The sequence below is a fragment of the Falco peregrinus genome, chromosome 2, assembly GCF_023634155.1.
Source record: "Falco peregrinus isolate bFalPer1 chromosome 2, bFalPer1.pri, whole genome shotgun sequence".
In the NCBI taxonomy this organism is placed as follows: Eukaryota; Metazoa; Chordata; class Aves; order Falconiformes; family Falconidae; genus Falco; species Falco peregrinus.
The window spans coordinates 101,021,437-101,040,592 of NC_073722.1; the positions used below are offsets into that span (position 1 = coordinate 101,021,437).

Consider the following 19,156-nt stretch of genomic DNA (forward strand, 5'->3'; position numbering starts at 1 on the left):
TGTTCCCAGACCAGCAAAGGAGGTTGGGAATGGTTGTCCAGGGGCAAGTTTCCTGTTGGATACGAGGAGATGAGATGGGAGATGAAGCTCCCACCACATCCATTTCCCATGTCACCACCACTGGTTTTGTGATTGATGCCTAGTTCCCTTTCCCAGCACCGCTGGGATGCTGATTCCCATATCAGCCTCAGCTCTGTGCAGGGCAGGTGGCAGCAGGGACAGCAGCACCCGTGCTGGGTATGCAGTGGGGACCAGGATGGCAGAACCCACGTGCAGGGTGAGATCAGGTCCTCGTCTGTCCCCTGGGGCAGAGTGACAACCACGGGCTCCTGCAAACACTGCGCGAGCTGCTGTGATGGCCGAGCGGTGAAGGCGTTGGACTTGAAATCCAATGGGGTTTCCCTGCGCAGGTTCAAGTCCTGCTCACAGCGGGAGCTTTTACTGGCAGCCCGCACCCTCCTGTCCCCAGGACAGACCTGGCACTGTCCCCCGGCCCAGGGACCCCCTTACCTTTAGGAGAGGGCCCAGAGCCCTGCACCTCTCCTTGTCACAAGAACTCCTGCGGTAGCATGCCCGCCCCACACAGCATGGTCACCCTGCTCCCTACAGCCATGGCTGCCCTCCTGGGGTATTTTTCTGCTGGGGGGCACAGCCTGATGGCATTGAGGGGACAGGAGGCTGGTGTCACCCCCCAAAACTCCAATCCTGACCCAGCCCCCATGCACTGGGTGTGGGAGCTCCCGACCACCACACTGAACCCCCGGAGCTGCTCAAGGGCAGCGCAGCCACCCAGGAAAAGGCTGAGACCTGCAGTGGTTGCAGGACCCCCTTCCCTGGCTGGGAATCGAACCCAGGCCGCGGCAGTGAGAGTGCCGAATCCTGACCACTAGACCACCAGGGACGAGGTGGTGGTGCTTGTGGACCTGGTGATCGTCACCAACCAAGCCCTGACAGGACAGGGCACTTTCTTGGGCCCCTCAGCCCAAGAAGATGACCAGGTGGGGGGGATGCCACAGCCTTTCCAGGGGACTTTGCAAGGATATCTGCTGCTTTCCAGAGCTGTGTCATTGGGAAGACTATCTGCAAGAGGACCCCATCCCTGCCAGACCTGGGAAGCAGTGGGTGGCTATGCCAGGACTCTGCTCACCGCCAAAGGCAGATTTGGGGAAGGCAGTGATGGCCAATGGTTCAATAAAAGACTTGGCAGTCCTCTGGGAGTTCACCAGGGAGGTTCAGTCCTGCTGATGGTGGAGCACGGACCCCATTTGTGCTGCTGTACATTGCCAGGCTCTCGTGACACACATTGCACTGGGCACAGGTGATCCAGTTCCATGGACACAACAACGCTGACTCCCAGTGCACAGCCAGGATTTCCCTGTAGTCGCCTCAGGAGAAGCAGGACAGAGCAGGTACAGGCTGATGGCTGCCAGCGGAGCCCTCCCTGTTCGGGGGAAACAGGGGTCTGAGACCTTGTGTTGGCAGAGGGAGTGTGTCTGGAGTCCCTGGTCCTACTGGTTTTACAGTGATGTTTGCATCTTGTTTTCCTAAGGGAAAATAGCCAGTTGGGGCCATCTTTTGAGACTTCATCTGGAGCTGCAAAGGGCAGGTGATCCCAGTTTCCAGAGGGTCTTTCTGAGGGCCAGAGACTTTGCCTTTGCCCTGCAGAAGGAAGCGGCCCTCGTTAGCAGCGTGCAGGGTGGTTGTGCTGCCGGAGGGGCTGGGTGGCAGCAATGCACTGGTGTTGCCTGGGCATCCTGCCACAGTGATCCCCCCACCCTTGTCCTGCCTGCTACATATAGCCTGGGTCCTTGGCCCCATACATTTAACTTAAGAAAATAAGATGTAAGAATACATTTCACTTAATAAAAAATTGTATTAAAAAAAATAAAAAAGAAGCTAAGTCAGGCTGGGTCAAAAACAAAAGCAGAGTTCTCCTCTACCACCTACACTTGCCTCCTAGAAAGGAGGCTTTCTGCTGAATAGAAAGATGGAGAGGGGATTGAAATGTGCCCCCCCCCCCCCCCCCCCCCCGTGCTGCAGGTGTTTGCTACCAGCATGGGCAGCACAACAGGGCACTGCAGAGCCCTGCACCCCTGCCCAGGGCAAAGAGCCCCAGGGAGGGCCCAGGGCTCATGACAGTACAAGTGTCACCTGCCCCTGCAGCACCCAGCACAGCGGGGTTCAGGCCTGAGGGGACCGAGCAGTGACACGGGATGGCACCCGGGGGGTGCCCCTGTGCAGGAGCCCTGCCTGCCCCCGGCTGCGCGCAGGGAACGGAGCCCCAGCCCTGCACTTGGGGGGCAGGAGAAAGCACTGCAGGGCTTCTCAGCAGGTGGATGAGCCACGACTGAGGTGGACGTGAACGAAAAGGCTCCAGGAACATTTCCCACAGAAGACAGCAGAGGGCCCGGTGCTCCTTGGATGGTCGTGTGTGGTTGGGAGGGGAAGTAAATGGACAGAGAGAAAAATATCTCTGACTTGCAGGGGCCAGTGCACGCAGTGATGAAACCACCCTGTGGCTTGTCTTCTCCCACACAGCTCCCAAAAATGGCCAGTGCAACTCTCCTTCCATCTGAAGCCAAAGCCCAGCATGGTGCCCCTTGCAACCCTTCCAAGGGATTGCAGTGGGACATGTGGCATCCAGCTCCCCTGTCCCCACGGTGTCCCCAGCTCTGCCCAGGTTTCTCTGCAATGCCTGGTGGATCCCAGCCGCTGGCTGCTGCCTTGGCTACCACCTCTCCCTGAGGAGCTGCACTGCAGGGAGCAGGAGAAGGCAAAGGGAGGCAGCAGGTGGCTTTGGAGCACTGCAGAGTAGGACGAGGAGGAAGGAGAGCAGGGAGGAGTGTCACCATGGAGCAAGGATGGAGCCACGATGAACGGCCTGGCATCTTTCCAACACTCTGGCATCTCTGCTGTGATGGTCAGGGCTGCAGAATACACCTCCAAACCCCTGCACAGGGCCAAACCCACCAAGTGAGGGGCAAGGCCGGGCATGTTGGGTGAGGGCAAGAGAGCACTGTGCTGGGCTGAGGCTTTCAGAAAGATATGCAGATGTCATGGTTTCAGTTGCCCCTACAAGCTCTAGCGGAGCATGAGCTCTGGCAGCCTTGCGGTTGGGGGAGCGTCAGTATATCTCTGCGGTTTCTCAGATCTCTATCTAGACCTGTCAGATATTCTGTCATAGATTGTAACAGTTCCTTCCTCTGTCAGCAGATCTGGGCACACCAAAACAGGTTCACTTGCATGTCCCATAGCAAGATGATCCCTGTCTGTGTTGGCAGACAAAGGGGAGAGGGGCGACTGCCACCCCACAAACTGCAACAAGGAAGCGATGCAGCCCAGGAGCTGTGTTGGAGCCCAGGAGTGTGCAGGGGCGTGGGGCAAGGCAGGTGGTTGGGATATAAAAACTTACTTTCTACAGGCAGTCCTCCCTCAAAAGAGAAGTCCCAGACCCAGGGTCAGCCTTGGGGCAGCAGGGACAGGTCAAGGCTCAGTAGAAAATGCAATTGCTGTTGTAGCAAGGAGATGAGGCTGAGACACATGGCCTTGCTTTACACTCCTACATGGGTATGGGGCATGAGCAACACATACACAAACTAGCCAGAGCAATAGGCTAATTGCAATGCTGGGATACATGCAATACAGGAGTAGCAATGAATAATCACTCTCCCCACCTCTGAGAGTGGGATGTCCCTTGGCAAATTCCAGCTGAGATTTTTGTCCCTTACAAAGCCCAAGTACTAGCTAGCATGCTGCTGTGCTGCCCCGAAATGCCACCATCACGTGTTTGTGAAAATCTCATGGTGTCAGTCACTTGGTTCAGTCCCTGCTCCTTCACATGCTTTGGAAGGCAGGAGTCCTCAGGGTCCCCAGGACACCACCACACCCAGCCCCATGAGGGTGACTCCTGGGAGAATGAGCTGGGAAAGCCAGGGACCATTCCCCACCACCTCCTGTGGGGACGTTGCGGTGAAGAGGACACTGTGGGGAGACAGCTCCAATACACCCAGGCACAAGGAGGTCTCCAAGAGCCCCATGCAGACCCATGCGGTGTGTGTAGTGGGGGAAGGAGAGTGGGAGCAGAGCAGCACTGCATTACTGGGACTGTGGGGCAGCGAGGAAATCCCAGGGAAATGAGCCCGTGGTGCCTCGTGAACAGCAGTTGTCGCTGGGAGCCAGGCATGAAAATACCCAGAGAAACCACAGGCTGTGAGCTGGCAAATTTGGTGCCTGTTGCAGAAAAAAGGGAGCTGGAAAAAGGGGAAATGCTCCCTGGGCGGGTATCCTAGGGAGCCCATCGCCTCATGGCAAGGGCAGCACTGGGGTCTCTGGGCAGACCACAACATGAGCCCCGTGACTGTGAGTGTGCACAAGGGCATGGGGCTACGCATTTGCACGAGAGCTGGTCTCTCACATCCCCAGCCAGGGGAACCCCCCACTCTGCCTTCTCCATCCCACCTTGTACGAAACTCTTGCTGGCACTTGTGTTTCTCCCTTGGCTCTGGGAGAAAACAGTATTTGTAGAGTCAGACCTTCAGTTGGGCTTCTCAGGCAAGCCCTCCCCTTACTGGCTGATGCTGGGGTGTGTTAGGAGGGGTTTGGAGGTCCCGAGCTCCATAGTGGAAGTACAACTTTTGTTTGTTGAAGTTGAGGACTTTGTGTTCTATGGTGTTAAGACTGCCAGCCCAGACCTACAAGCAGTCTCTAGGGTGCTGGTGATCCTTGCTGCCTGCACAGGCAGTAGAGCTCAGACCGTGCCTGCTGCCCATGCTGCCCACGTTGCCCCCCTGCATCCACCCTGTCCATGTCCCAGACCCAGTCACAGCAGCAAGGACCCCCCCTGGACCTGCACTGTCCCCAAACTGTTTTGAGGGTTGAGGGTCTGAGCACCTTTGTCCTCAATGTCTGGGTCGTTGAAAAGGAGACCGAGCTGAGGTCCTCCTGGTCCTTTGAGAAGGATGCTGAGAGGAATTTGATGACTATTGGTGTCATGCTGGTGAATCTAAGCGTGAACCTGCACCTCAAGAGTGGTTTCATATCCTGTCTTGGTCAGCATAGCCTTCATGGGTGCAGACTCGCTCAGCCTTACCTCACCTCACACAAAGGCTATTCTGGTATTTCCTAGACCTGTTACTTCCCTTTTTCTGTTGGTTTTTTTTTTTGCTGTTGGTTTTTGGTTGTTTTTTTTTTTGGTGAGGCAAAGGTGCCGTGACATCATCTCCATTAAGTTTTGGAAACTCCAAGTCTTTGCCTTGAAATCGGACTGGTGTGGCTGTCCACCCTACCTATAAAAAGCAAGAACTGGGCTTGCACCCTGCATCAGACAGAGGAGGAATCTGCTCTGGTCCTGCCTCTGCCCTTGCAGCTCATCTCTGCCCATAATGAACGCCTCCACAGTGTGCCTCTCCATCATCCTTGTTGCTGCCCTCTTTTCTCAGGCCTCTCCTGCTCCATGTGAGTACAGCATGTTTCTCTGCTCTCTTGTGGTGGACTTTTGCTCTGACTGGCAGTAATTTTGAAGCAGAGCTGGAAGAAGTTAGCTGCAAAGGTTGGAAGCCTGTGTGAGTTCTGCTTTCTTGGGACTAATCTTCCTTTCTAGCATCCTTTTATCTTCAAGATGAGTTTTAATGGTAAGTATCAAAGTTTTTAGGATTCATCTCCCCTGATTTTGTTGCTGGGCTTTAAGAGTGGCCCCAGGGTGACTGAAGGAGTTTTTATCATTGGATGTGATTGCAAAACATGTAACAAGCAATCCTAGCAACGATTTTAATTAAGCTTTGGTGTTTACAGCAATTTCTTGCTAACTTTCTGGGGAAAGAGGAAGAGAAGAGGGCTCCACAGCTGATTAAGGGGATGATTGCCCATGCTCTCGGCTGGGGAATGTGCAGTTCATTGAGTGACAGACTCATGCTGGTTTTCATGATCTCTTCCAGTCGGGGCTGACACAACTGTGTGTTGCTTCAGCTACACCTTACGAAAGCTGCCCCAGAGTCATGTGAAGGATTATTTCTACACCAGCAGCAAGTGCTCACAGCCAGCAGTTGTGTAAGTACCAGCTCCTGCACTGGGCTCTGAGGAAAGGCTTTGCCAGCCTTTGGGTTCTTCACTTCATGTCCAGTGGGGCCAAGAGCATGGTGCTGTGAGCAACCATACCTGGAGCAAGGGAAGGGGACAGCTACCACAGGTCCCATGTGCAGCAGATGAACACTCATCCTTCCCAGCTGAAAAATAAGTGGTCTCCTTGGTCTCCTTGAACCACCCTAGTGCTGGGAATAAAGTGCATGGGGGTCTCTGTGTGGCCAGCAGGACCCCCCAAAGGTGATGAGTACAATGCACATAATGTGCCACCTGCAAGACTTGCACCTGATGGGCCAGCCACCCACGCGCTGCTTCCAGGGTCACCTCTGCACTGAACATGGCCAGGAACCTCTAAGCATGGGGAGGGTCTCCCAGGGGACCTTGATCTCTCCCTGCCCTCTGGGTTCCAGCAGTCTCTGCAGCCCCCTAATGCTTGGGGGTTTGTGGGAGGGAAGCCTGGAGGGGAGGTGACCTCCTTGGGACCTAGCCCTGACCACAGGGCATGTGCCCGAGGTGACCCGAGGCCCTCATGTCCCTGTCCCCCTCGGGGACTGTAACACCTCCCTGCCTGACTTGACAGGTTCATCACCAGGAAGGACCGGGAGGTCTGTGCTAACCCTGATGCCAAGTGGGTGAAGGAATACGTGAACGCCCTGGAGCTGCAGTGAGTTCTGGGAGCTGAGAGGTCTATGCCCTGGAGAAGTCCTGTGATACCATCCAGCAGTCTTGGCACAGACCTAGAAATCCTGCTGCTGAGCACCAGGACCTGCTGAGCCACCTTGGGAACGCTGAAGTTCCTTTTGTCTTGCAAATATGTCATGTATCCATGATAACTTAGCCACCCATATGGGCAGCTGTGATGCTGGGGACCTCCTGGCCTTGCAGACCCATCTTGGAATGGCCTGCTGTGTGACATGTGGCTAAACTGTCCCCTCCTTGTGCCTACACTGCTAGAATGGGAAGGGGGTTTTATCCCCAGGGCTATTTGTGGGAAGCGGTGTGTCAGGATTAAGTGCGGGTGCTGTTGTGCAAACCCAGCTGACCTCCCAGCCAGCTGCTCTGCCTGAGATCTGTGTCGCGAGCGAAGGAAGTGGTATGCTGGTTACTTACAGGCTGCTCATTGTGGAACCACATCGTTCAGCCTTGTCCTCAAAACTCTGTCTCTTGCTGGTGCCAAAGAATAAAGATTTTTTTCTCTCTGTGTCAGCTCTGGAAGAGGTTGTTCCCCTCCCGCCTGGGAAAACAGGGCTGATGGGACCCCACTACAACCATTTTGCAAGAGGCAGAGGAAGAACTCCAAGTTCTGCGTTGGAAATGCCTCGGCCCTCTTAGTCCTTTAAACCTTCCCTTCTGCACCTTCCTTCTGCAGCTCCCTGCTCCCGGCACTGCAGCAGCAGCCCCATCACCACCCCAGCACCCCCCAGGGCTGCTCCCTCCCAGCCTCTGCGCTGCTGTGGGGCCAGACCTCTGCCCCAGCCCTTTCCCCCCGTCATATTAGTAGCCAAAGGCAGGAGCTGGTGGAGCTGGATCCCCGGGATTTGCCACTGTGGCTTTGGCAAAGGGATGCCTGGAAATCAGCAGGTAGGGGTACAGCGACATCTCTGCAGTGGGCTGGAAGGAGGGTGGCTCAGGAACTGGCCAGCCAGGACCACGTCCCCAGCACAGGCTCTTCTGGGAACGAAGCCTGAGCTGTGCTCGGCTCTGGGTACTCTGTTAGTGTGTTACTGCAAAGGACAGGCACCAATTATCTGCTGGTCATCAGCTGCTTTGGGAAGGAAACCTGAATTTCCTTTAAAAAATCACAAGAGATCTTTTGCACCAAGTAAAATCGACGAAAGCACTTTATCAGCTTATGGTTTGCATTTAAAACTAGCTGATATCTTTGTGGGCAGAGAATGAAACTGCTGGGTGTGACCTTCTTGCCACTGAAGCTGTGCTGGCAGGACGTGGGGACCTTTGCTCGCTGGCCTGTCTCCATCAGAGCTGTCTGAAGCAAAAGCTCAGAAATTTTTGTATTGTCCCTTGGCTGAGAGTACCCCTACCTGGCATCTTGTGCATGTCAGCTCTTCACCTCCCAGGACATCTTCCATCACAAAATGAGCCATTCATCACCCCTGGGAGTAATTTCTCAGGTCCCCCTCACTGCTAGCAACAAATGAACCCCCATAACTAGAGGCAAGCAAATCTGTGAGTTATAGTGTCTGTAAAACACCCCCAAGCCCACTGGTGCCACAGGGTTCATGTTGTTGAATGTTGAACACGCAAGTGTTCAGGTTGTCTCCTTTTCTCTCGTTGCTCATCACCACCTCTCCACAGGTCTCCCTGTTTATTAACCAGCATTTCCTATTGCAGTTCCTTATTAACTGTCTCAAAGTCTCTGTTTCTGGCAGGAGCCAAGGCCACAGCTCTCACCTGCTGCTCCTGGGGCTCTCTGCAGACGGGGACGATTCCCAGGAGCAGCTGACTGTGTGTGTGCAGAGTAGGTGCAGAGGCCTCGCAGAGCCCAAGGGCACAGGGGAGGGTCTCAGTGCCCAGGATGAGGGTTCTCAGAGAGGAGGGGGCTCCCCTAGCCATGAAGCCAGGGTCAGAAAGGGGCCTTTGCAGCTCTGGTGGACCCTGCTCTGCCAAGCTGAGCTGGCAGAGCATCCTTGCAGTGAGAGCAGACAGTGGAGAGAGCCCTGAGGCGTCTGTGCACCAAGAGCCGGTACCATAACCTGAACAGATCTTGTCTGTGAATCCTAGCAGGGCACACGCCTGCATGCTGCCCGGGTGCTGAGAGATGGAGGGGTCCCAGGGATGGAGGAAGTCCCACATCCTTGGTGATGGAGCACAGGGCAGCACAGCCCCAGGCAGAAGAGGGTGGCTGTCCTTGGGGATGGGGAGGAAAGGTGTAGGGGAGTGGAGGTGGGTGATGAGGGCTGGGTGCAGGGCACCCTGAGGTGAAGAGGTCAGCAGGGCATCAAGAAAATGCAGAAAGAAAAGAGGCAGGAAGTTGGGAGGCTGGGAGCAGAGGACAGGGGCAAAGGAGGGAGAGGGACAATGCAGCAAAGGAAGGTAGCGCGGTGCTTAGGGATGGGAAGAGCCTTGTGGGGTCAGTGGGATTTACAGGCACAGGGGCTGAGGCCCCGGGGTGCTGCCCCACATCTCACCCTGACAGCAGCCTTGCAGAGTGAACAAAAGGCCTGGCAGGAGGAGACGGGGGACCGTGTGGTCCACAGGGAGCCAGGGCCCAGCTCCATCCCAAACTGGGGCTCACAGCAGGCTCCTGGCTGGTTCCCCACACCTTCCCCTGTGCATCCAGGGCTCTGGGCTGTGGACAGCAGGATTTGTTGTCCCAGAAGGACCACTCTGCTGGGGGTGGGTGGGAAGGGGTAGCCTTCATCATCAGGGAGGATGTTCATCGATATCCAAGCTCAGCAATGGAGACAGGCATTATGAGCAGAAAGCTTTACCCCTTAAAGACAGTGTGAAACCACGTCTACAGAATAAGGTTGAAAATTGCTAATATGCAGCAGCACACCTGAAATGCCCCTTCCCTCAAGGCAGAAGAGAGATGACCCTGAGTAGCTCTCAAAGGAGCCCAAATGCTCTGCAGGCTGGGCAGGCAGCTCAGCGGGAGGGGAGAGGTACAAGGTTCTGTTCTGCATCCCTGCAAAGCAGCTGTGGCACAGCCCACTGGGACAGGAGGCAAGGGGGACCCTGCGGCACAGCCCGGCAGAGGAGGGAAGCAGGGGAGGGGTATAAAATCAGACAGGTCTCCCTGAGAGTAATCAAACAGTGCTCATGGCGGTTTGCTTTCATACAATGGCTCCTTGAGCACTTCACAGAAAGCTTTTAAGCATTGCTATCCCTCGCTTACAGATGGGGGAACTGAGGCACAGTGCCTTTGTAGAGCCAGGCTGGGCAAGGTGGGCTGATGGGACCCAGACTCCCTGTTGGGGCCACACGTTCCACTTCCCTGCCCACAGGACTGTGACAAGCAGGAGGCAAGCAGTCCACTACATCAAAATCATTCCTTTGCAAGAAGAGTGAAAGAAGCTGGGACTGGCCCTGGGCTCCCTGCGGCCAGAGCTGGAGCTCTGGAGGACCAGGCAGGGGTGGCCATCTCAGTGTGCCCCCAAAATGCTCAAAAGTGCCTTCACCCAGCTGGCATCAGGGTCAGCACAGGCCTGATGTTCCTTCCTGGTGATGAAGGTGGGAAGTGGGGAGGACCAGGAAACCTTTGTGGTGGGGAAGGGATGCACCACCACGGAGCTATACTGAGTCACACCAGGGCTGGGGAATGTCCTTTTTGCGACCGTTGTCTGGTGTGGAGGCATCCAGCCAAGGGCAGCTGCTGAGAAACCAGAGAAGGACCCTGGGCCAGACTCCTGGCTCTGCCTCAACTCACTGCTGGCTCCCGCAGGCAGGGAGGAGGACCAGGATACCCCTGGATCATGGGGTCCAGCAGAGTCAACCTGCCAGTCCCATGGGAGCAGCTGGCCTTGGCTTTTGTCCACCTCTGTCAGCACATGAGAAGCCTGATGGCTGGGTGGTGGTCACCTTCCAGCAGACAATTGGGGAACTGAACTCTTCTCTTGCCTCTCTGCTGGACTCTCATTCCTTCAGTTCAGATCTGGCTGGTGGACCACTTGGCCTTGCTGAGTCCTGACTTGTGTCTTGAGACCCAATACATGGCTCCATAATCGTTTGTGCCCATGTCCCACTTGCAGCCATCCCAACTCGCGCCCCATTTTGCAGCACAGATGCCCCTGGAGAAGGGCAGGGACCCCAACTTTCTTTCTGACCCCCCTAATGGGGGTTGTTCCTCACTTTGCCACCTGTAAAACAAAGGGAAGGGTTCAGCTATGCTGCAGGGGCAAAACAGCCACCAGCAAACCTGCTGCAGTCATTCCCAGGATGCAGCTTTGCATGGGAACATGAATAGGAGGTAGCAGGTCTGAAGGGTAAAAGCACAGGGCTGGGCACAGCTGGCCCATCGGAACCGTGCTCAGCACTCCTTTGCTTCTGCACATGGAGAAGAAATGCTCCCAACAGCATGGTCACCCAGAGCTGGCCCTCTGGCCACAGAGGCACACAGATTTCTGTGCAGCAGGCAAGAAAGGGCTGGCACTGCCCCAAGCCTCAAGACAGGACCATCAAGAGCAGCTGATGCATCCCCTGGATTCAGCAGTACCTCTCCCCACGGCAGCTCTCCTGCTTGTCCAGGTGTCCCCTCCTGGCTGCCCTCCCCTGCCCAGAGCTGGCAGCAGGCTGCGGGAAGGCTGCTGGCGGCACGGTTGACCCCTGGGGCCATGATTTCCCCTGTGCTCTTACCCCGGGAGCCTGGGCTGGGTGGCCACGGTCCCGTGCGGAGGGACCTGTCCGCACCGTGCCTGGCTCCTGCCAGGGCAGACGGGCTGGGCTGGGGGGAAGGGGCTCGGGGAGCGGGCTGGCTTGGCTGCTGCGGCTGGAGCTGCAGAAAGGAAACCAAAACTGGGAAGGCTGGAAAGGGAAATTCCCTCGTGAGCCCGGGCTCCAGGCCAGGGACTGTCCGGAGAAGAGCCAGCTGCAGCCGAGTCCTGCAGGCTCCCCAGCCTGCCCCCCGCACCCCGGGCCTGGGGCAAACCTCAGACCCCCTGCAGCATTCTCTTTCACCGCGACATCCACCCTCCACCCCCTCGCAGCACACGGAGCCCCACATCAGGCACCAGTTTCCCTCTGCAGCACCAAACTCAGCTCCTCAGCACTAAAGGCGACAGAGCATGCAGGCGGGATGCCCTCAGGGCTAGAGGAGACCCCCAGCACCCCTTCCCGGGGTCCTCACCTGCCCACCCATGGGCAGCAGCTCCTGCCCATCCACCCCACCACGCAGTGGCCACTCTCTGCTCCCACGTTTCATGGCACAGCTGGGAAGCCCTGCTCAGGATACATCCCTCTGCAGATTTTTGTCTCTCCCTGACAATGGTAAACCCTGGCTTAGAGTGGGACAAGATTTTTGCAGACATGCTGACCCACTTTGTCCCTGCTTGGACCTGATCTGACCCTCTCCACCAGCACCACACCGTGCCAGGAGAGCACAGGGACCCTGCGGGATGAGCGAGAGCCTGTGCCTTTCCTAAATCACCCTCCCAGCAGAGCGGTCAGGAGCCATCCAGAGCTGGAGCCCTCTGCATGGTCCCCCATCACCAGCACCCTCTCCTGGGACACAGAATGGTACCTGGGCTGAGCCTGCCCTTTGCTGGGATGCTACTCCTTGGATTTCCCATGAGCTTGCCTTCCTGCAGCCATCTTTCCAGCCTGGAAAACACAAGACTAGAGGGAAATCACGAGACAACATGAAGGTGTTTTCCCAGCCTCAGGGTTGCCAAATCTGATCTATAGCTGCAGGAAGAAGATGAGACAATAACAGAAAGGCTTTTTTTGCATTAAGAAGAATGGGATGGCTGCAAAGCCAGGCCAGCTCTGGGTGACCATGCTGTTGGGAGCATTTCTTCTCCATGTGCAGAAGCAAAGGAGTGCTGAGCACGATTCCGATGGGCCAGCTGTGCCCAGCCCTGTGCTTTTACCCTTCAGACCTGCTACCTCCTATTCATGTTCCCATGCAAAGCTGCATCCTGGGAATGACTGCAGCAGGTTTGCTGGTGGCTGTTTTGCCCCTGCAGCATAGCTGAACCCTTCCCTTTGTTTTACAGGTGGCAAAGTGAGGAACAACCCCCATTAGGGGGGTCAGAAAGAAAGTTGGGGTCCCTGCCCCTCTCCAGGCAGCACTGCCGGGCTTGGCAGGACCCAGCAGCACAGGGCAGCTGGCAGGCAGAGATGCAGTGATGCCTCAGAGGAACAGACACATATGAGGAGAGGAGCTGCAGGGCTGCCGACAGCGTGCATGTGGATGCCTGCGGGCTCTGTGCTAGGAAACACTGATGCTTAGCTGAAAGAAATGGCTAGCAGGGGTGGGTATGGGCAGGAATTTGCCCTGATCTGTGCTTCAGCACCCTTGGCACAAGTGTGGATGAGCAGCTCATGAGCCCCAGGTACCTGCCAGCTCCCAGGGCAGCCTCAGCACCATGGTAGCTCCCTGCCCTCTGCTTCCTCCCATCCCACCATGAACCACTCTCCCTGCTCTCCCCCTGCAAAACCTCTGGTGGTATTTTACCTCTTAGAGTGACATGTCCTATCACCACCCTATTGCACACACAGTGTGCCCAGGGACCACTTTGGGGTGCAGCGTGTGGGCCTGGGCATAGCAAAAGAGCATATGGAACATGCTGTGGTGTGCGGAGAACATATTCTTATATGTAAAAGGCCCATATGTGTGTACAAACACATCTAATTCTTTAAAAGATGTGGGAGGCAGGGGTGTATGTGGTGGGGGAATGAGGTGTCAGAGAATGTTCATATGTCTGCAGTATGGAAATGTTATGGTTTTGCCTCAAACCATTTCCCATCACCACATGCCATACAGAGTGTGCAGATAGGATCAGGGTGAAGTTCTGTCTCTGTGTTGGTGAACACCACTCAGAGGCACATAAAAGGAAAAAAGTAAGAGATTTTGTCCAAATACTTTATTCTCCAGAATCATGATTTCACACACAAAAGCCATAGCCACCCATCATCCAACACTGAGACTCTGAGCCACCCTCTCATAAATAGCATTATTATCCACAGAAGTAATGCCTGTCCCATAGGATAACTTCTTAAATAATTTGAAATAATATAACAATAGAGATACAGTCCCATGAGCCTTTCCAGGCCACAGGCGGAGGTGCCAGGGCAGAGGGATGAGGTTGCAGACTGGTCAGTGCAAGCTGAGGACGAGTAGCAGCACCGCAGCAGGAGGTGCCTCGCGGTGACCTTCCAGCAGTCCCCAGGGCCGCCGGCAGCTGACGTGGGCTCTTCTACCTCCTCCTGCCCTAGTGTCCTGCTCCATTGCAGGAGCTCAGGATAACACTACGCTTGCCATCTTGCTTTGCTCAGTTCTGGTCCAAGTTTTGTAGGTAACTTTGAACCCAGGTGTCACTAGGATTTGCACAGACCTGGCGGCCTTTCTTTGTGATGAACCTGTGGAACAGGGATGAGACATTAGATCTCTGCTCAGACCTGCATCCCAGGGGACCCTGGATCCCAGCTTTGGGGTGTTGCAAAAGGTTCTCCCCTGTGTGCTAAGCTGATGCTGAAACCAGGAGCTCACTTTGACTTCCCTCACTCCCATCCCTTTTCGCACACTGCCTCCTTGACTCCTGCAGGAGCATCCCTGGGAGTCCCCACAAGAGCATCCCTGGCAGTCTCTGTGTAAGTCCTTTCCCCTTGCTCTGTTCCCACAGACCCCTATGCCCACAGCCACCCTGCAGAGCTGGTCACTCTCCCACGCAGCTCCCACCATGGCTGCCCCCACATCGCCCCAGCATGTCTGCACCCAGGAGTCAGCTCTGGTACTTACACGATGGCCGGCAGGGTGCAGCTGGTGCTGGTGCTATAATAGCGCAAGATGAGCTTCTGCGGGAGCTTGCGGGATGTGTAAGAGAAGCAGCAGACTGGGAGGTCAGATCCAGCTGGAGGAGGCAAGGAGAGACCATGTGAGCACATGCTGGGCTGTGCATTGGGAGCAAACAGCCCATCAGCTCAGGGAGCCATGCTGGCAGGGAAGGGAGGGAGGAATAAGAGAATAATTAAGACTGAAATGGACATTGGGGATCATCCAGTCCAATGCCAGGAAGAGTACTGTCAGGTACTGGGGGACATTCCCACCCAGTCATTGCTCAGAGCTTTGTTTCCCACCTCCCCCAGCCCCAGGGCAGAGACTAAAGTCCCTACACTATAACCAGGAATAAGTACTCCAGGTGCAGGATGGATGGATAAGGGACGGATGGATGGATGAATGGATGGATGGATGGATGGATGGATGGATGGATGGTTTTCTAATTCTGGGGTTCCTACACATAGCTGATCTCAGTGCAGAGTGGAGAGTGGTACAAATACTGAAAAATTCCCAGTTATCCGCCAGATTCAAATCTGTCTTTCCTTCATAAACAAAAAAGCAGGACTCACCTGGGCCACAGAAAGTTTGGGAGCAAGAGGCTGTGATGAGGAGAAGAGCAAAAATGGCTGGAGAGACCTTCATCTTCCCGTTGGGTGAGGGCAGTCGGCGCAGGACCAGGAGCTCTGGCAGATGCAGCTCAGACTGCAGCAGATGGATTCAGCTCCCTTTTAACAGAGAGTCCTGGAGGCAGTCAGGAGAAGCCCGAATGGAAATTCCAGAATGATGACAGAGGATGTCATGAAAATGAAATAGCCAAAGGGAATTAGGGGGAAAAAAAAGTAATCAGAAAGAATGGGATATAGTTCACATTGGAGCCAAGTATACTGAGCTCTTACTCGGCATTCATTTTCGATTTTAGCAAATCAAAAGGAAACTAAAATGTGCCAAGTGGCATGGCCACAAAGAGGAAAACTATTTATCTGAACTACAGCAGGGATTTTCCCTGTGAGTCTGTATAGCAAGACACAATGTTTGCCTAAGATTAGGCAACTCTGGGGAAAAAAAATCAGGCAAGGTCCAAAGCACGCTCGTGCTGCTGTGTATAGGGTGTTTATTAAAGGTTGTTAAACTGCAGCATGTGGGGCTGAGAGGTGGCCGGACTGCGGGCTCTGCGCTACCCAAAGTGCTCTGCCTGCACTGGCTCTGCTGTGCTTGGCGTAAAGTGGGCCAGCGAGGAGCTGAGGCTGGAGGCACCCCTGGAGATCGTCCAGTCCAGCCCCTGCTCAAAGTGGGCTCAGCTGGGAAGGCTGCGCAGGACCATGCCTGGATGGGCTTTGAGTATCTCCAGGGATGGACATTCCAAACCTCTCTGGGCAACTTCCTTCAGTGTTCAGTAACAAAGTTTTATCTGGTGTTTAAATAGAATTTCCAGTTGCCTCTTTTCCTGTCCCTGGCCACCACTGAGAAGAGCTGGGCTCCGTCTGCTTTGGTCCCCACAGGCAAGTTGACAAGATCTCCCTGGGCCATTTCTTCTCCAGAAGAACGGTCCCAGCTCTCTCTGCCTCTCTTCCTAGGAGAGATGCTCCTGTCCCTTCATCATCTTCATGGCCCTTCACTGGGTCCTCCCCAGTAGTTCCCTGTCCCTCTTGAACTGGGAAGCCCAGAACTGGACCCAGCACTCCAGGATTGGCCTTACCAGTGCTGAGCACAGGGGAAGGGTCACCTTCCTTGACCTGCTGGAAACACTTCTCCTCATCCAGCCTGAGAGCCTGTTGATCTCCTGTGTGGCAAGGGCACATTGCCACTCATGTCCAGTTTGGTATCCACCAGGAGCCCCAGGTCCTTTCATGCCAAGCTGCTTTCCAGCTGGTCAGCACCAGCGCATACTGGTGCCTGGAGGTGTTCCATCCCAGGGCAGGGCTTGGCACTTCTCCTTGTTGGACTTCATGAGGTTTTTGTCAGCCCATTCCTCCAGCCGGACAAAGACCCTCTGAATGGCAGCATGCCCCTCTGGTGTGTCAGCCACTCCTCCCAGCTTTGTGTCATCTGCAAACCTGCTGAGGGTGCACTCTGACACATCATCTGGGTCATCAAGATATTAAAGAGTAGTGGTCCCAGTATCGATCCCTGGGGTTCTCCACTGGCGACTGGCTTCCAGCTGGACTTGTGCCGTGGACCACAGCCCTCCAAGCCCAGCTGCTCAGCCAGTTCTCCATCCTTCTCACTGCCATTTATATCTAATCCGTACTTTATCAGTTTGCCTGTGAGGATGTTACGGCAGCCTTACTGAAGCCAAAAGAAGCAACATCCACTCATCCCTCTGACCCCATCTACCTGGCCAGCCACCTCATCTCTGAAGGCTACCAGGTTGGTGAGGCGTCTAACTACTCAGTCACCTTAACAGTCACAGGCTTCCACGAAGGGATCAGAGGGCAGGATCTCACCCTTCTTTGGAGGGTCTTTGCAGGCAGGAGGGTCTTTTGCCACCTCAACCTCAATCCCTGGGGGAGCAGGGAGTTCGCTGGAAGAGGTGGTTTGCCATACCTGAGACATTTTACCATCCTGAACTGGTCCCTACAAAAGCTCCTTTGAGTACAAGATGGATTTTCTGCTGAGAAGTGAGTAGTGGAGAACCTGCCTGGCGTGGGAGAAACTTTTGAGCCTTGGCAGGTCTCCGGCTCCGGGCAGCTCCTGCTGGGGAGCAGGGCAGAGCAGCAGCTCTGCAGGGAGTGGGTGACCTGAGGCTTCCTGACATCCTGCCACAGCCTGGGGCTGCAGCTGGAGTCGAAGCCCCTTCCAGTGTAGAGATGATGCTCAAGCTCCCAGGCCTGGATCTGGATTTTCATCCCCAGAAGTACAAATCCCCTGCTTGGCTACCATGGTGCTGCAAGTGAGAGCAGTGGAGACACCGTCCTTCACAACTTGCCTCTGGCAGGGACAGAAAGAAGGTTCAGGGCCCCCGAGGTATGTGGTGACCTGCTCCTCCCCACGCTTGCCCTCCCAGGGTGGATCCCGTTTGCACTCCTGCTTCCCAACACGGCCACCCAGGCCACTGGTGCCATGGGCTGTGCCAGGCTGCAGGCTCACCCTGCAACTGGGCAGACACCAGCAGAGCGCCCAAGAGTGCACTTTTACTGGGGCCAAAGACTGAGTTCTCACACGGGCATCGAAGGAAGTGCTGGATTCCCCCGGACTGACAGCGAGCCCTGGCAGGACCAGCTCTGCTTTCCCTGCGCAAGTCTGAGAGCTCTGGGCAGAGGTGCACGACAGAAGACGAAGCAGCTCCAGCTTTTGGTTGACTTGCTGCAGAGCAAAACCAAATTCTGGCTTTTTGCCATGGAAATAAATCATGCAGAAACCAACAGTGGGAGTTTTATGTTCCCCTGTGCTTGCAACTCACATGCCAGAGTGTGCAGGGGGAAATGACAAATGCTGGTGGCCGGCGCCGCATTGCCGGGTGAGGAAGGTTGTGGCTGCAGAATGCAGCTTTGTGGCTAATGCCAGCCAGAGACAGCTTTGATAATGGGAACTTCACAGTTTCTGCTCTCCAGCCTGCTGCCGGCAAGCAGCGAGCCGCAGGGCTGGCGGTGCACACGGTGCTGTCCCACTTGCTGCATGGAGGTGTGATGGGGGTGTGATGGGGGTGTGATGTGATCTGTGTCAAGCAGCTCTGTCCTCTGTCGGGAAGCCCTGAGATGGTCCGTGGAAGGATGGGAGCCATCATTTACTGCTAACGAATTTGACGGAGCTGGAGGAGGAGGGTCTGCAAAGAGCTGCTGCAGCTGCGATCGCTTGGTTGTGTCATCAGCACAAACCCACTACGCTTACAAAACTGCCCTTTGTCAGCTGGGATGTTGTTTTCCCTGGGGTGCTGAGAAGCCACCTGGATGGGGGCTGCTCTCCCAGCTGCTTCCCTGCACTGACCCCCTGCACTGGGCTCCAGCGCCGAGCCCCCGGCTGCAAGCTCAGCTGCACACCCCCGCCAGGCTGCCCTCTGCTCCCTCACCACCCCCCGAGGCCACCTTCCATTTTCAGTTTTCTGTCTCTGTACACTGCTTTTTGCTTCTCAAACCCCGGAGCCCTCTTCTGTCACAGTCCGTGCAGATTGAGTATTTCTAAGCTGACCTCTCTCAAGCTTCCTTTATTGTTCCTGGAAATGAGCCAGTTTTAAAAGTTTAGCCTCACCCAGACGGGCACGAGACTTGTTTGGGTGCAGGCAGAGTAGAAAAAGTAAGCTAAAATTATTCAAAGAGGAAAACCGTAGGGAAGGCTGTTATGGTGGGTGCTGTCTTCATGCCCTGGGATAGGTGGTGACAAGGATTAGCCCAGAGGCTCTGGGACTCCTTCGGGCCCCCCTGAAATCCTGCCCTCACCAAGAGCCACAGGTCACAAAGCACATCCCCCCCCAGGGCAGAGGGGTGCAGGATACTTCACTCATGGGCGATGGTGGGGGTTGTCCCCAGGCTGATGTCCCCTTGTCTGCCTTCCCCTGGGGACACAGCCCACCCGTGGGGGCTGCACCATTCCAGCCCTGGCGCCGCAGCACCCTCAGAAGGAACTTGGAGCACGTGAAGGGATATGTTCCCATCCCTGTCACTCCTGCTAGCCATCTGCTCCGCT

At 55.5% G+C, this 19,156-nt stretch overlaps 2 protein-coding genes and 2 non-coding genes across 4 annotated transcripts; 2 read left to right on the forward strand and 2 right to left on the reverse strand.

Annotated features, from left to right (window-relative positions):
• The first annotated feature begins 349 nt into the window (after window positions 1–349).
• TRNAS-UGA (transfer RNA serine (anticodon UGA)) lies at window positions 350–431 on the forward strand. Its single transcript has one exon. It is a non-coding gene; the product is annotated as a tRNA-Ser (tRNA).
• Window positions 432–829: 398 nt separating this feature from the next.
• TRNAE-CUC (transfer RNA glutamic acid (anticodon CUC)) lies at window positions 830–901 on the reverse strand. The gene has a single exon. It is a non-coding gene; the product is annotated as a tRNA-Glu (tRNA).
• Window positions 902–5,183: 4,282 nt separating this feature from the next.
• On the forward strand, window positions 5,184–7,299 carry LOC101912275 (C-C motif chemokine 5-like). The gene is made up of 3 exons (XM_005236113.4): window positions 5,184–5,454; window positions 5,934–6,045; window positions 6,659–7,299. The coding sequence occupies exons 1-3, from the start codon at window positions 5,382–5,384 to the stop codon at window positions 6,744–6,746; spliced, it is 273 nt and encodes a 90-aa protein (XP_005236170.1). The 5' UTR covers window positions 5,184–5,381; the 3' UTR covers window positions 6,747–7,299.
• Window positions 7,300–13,633: 6,334 nt separating this feature from the next.
• On the reverse strand, window positions 13,634–15,564 carry LOC101912103 (C-C motif chemokine 4-like). Its single transcript, XM_005236112.3, has 3 exons — window positions 15,106–15,564; window positions 14,498–14,609; window positions 13,634–14,118 (listed from the first exon to the last, which is right to left on the reverse strand). Exons 1-3 carry the CDS (start codon window positions 15,176–15,178, stop codon window positions 14,031–14,033), a joined length of 273 nt encoding a protein of 90 aa, XP_005236169.1. The 5' UTR covers window positions 15,179–15,564; the 3' UTR covers window positions 13,634–14,030.
• Window positions 15,565–19,156: the final 3,592 nt, after the last annotated feature.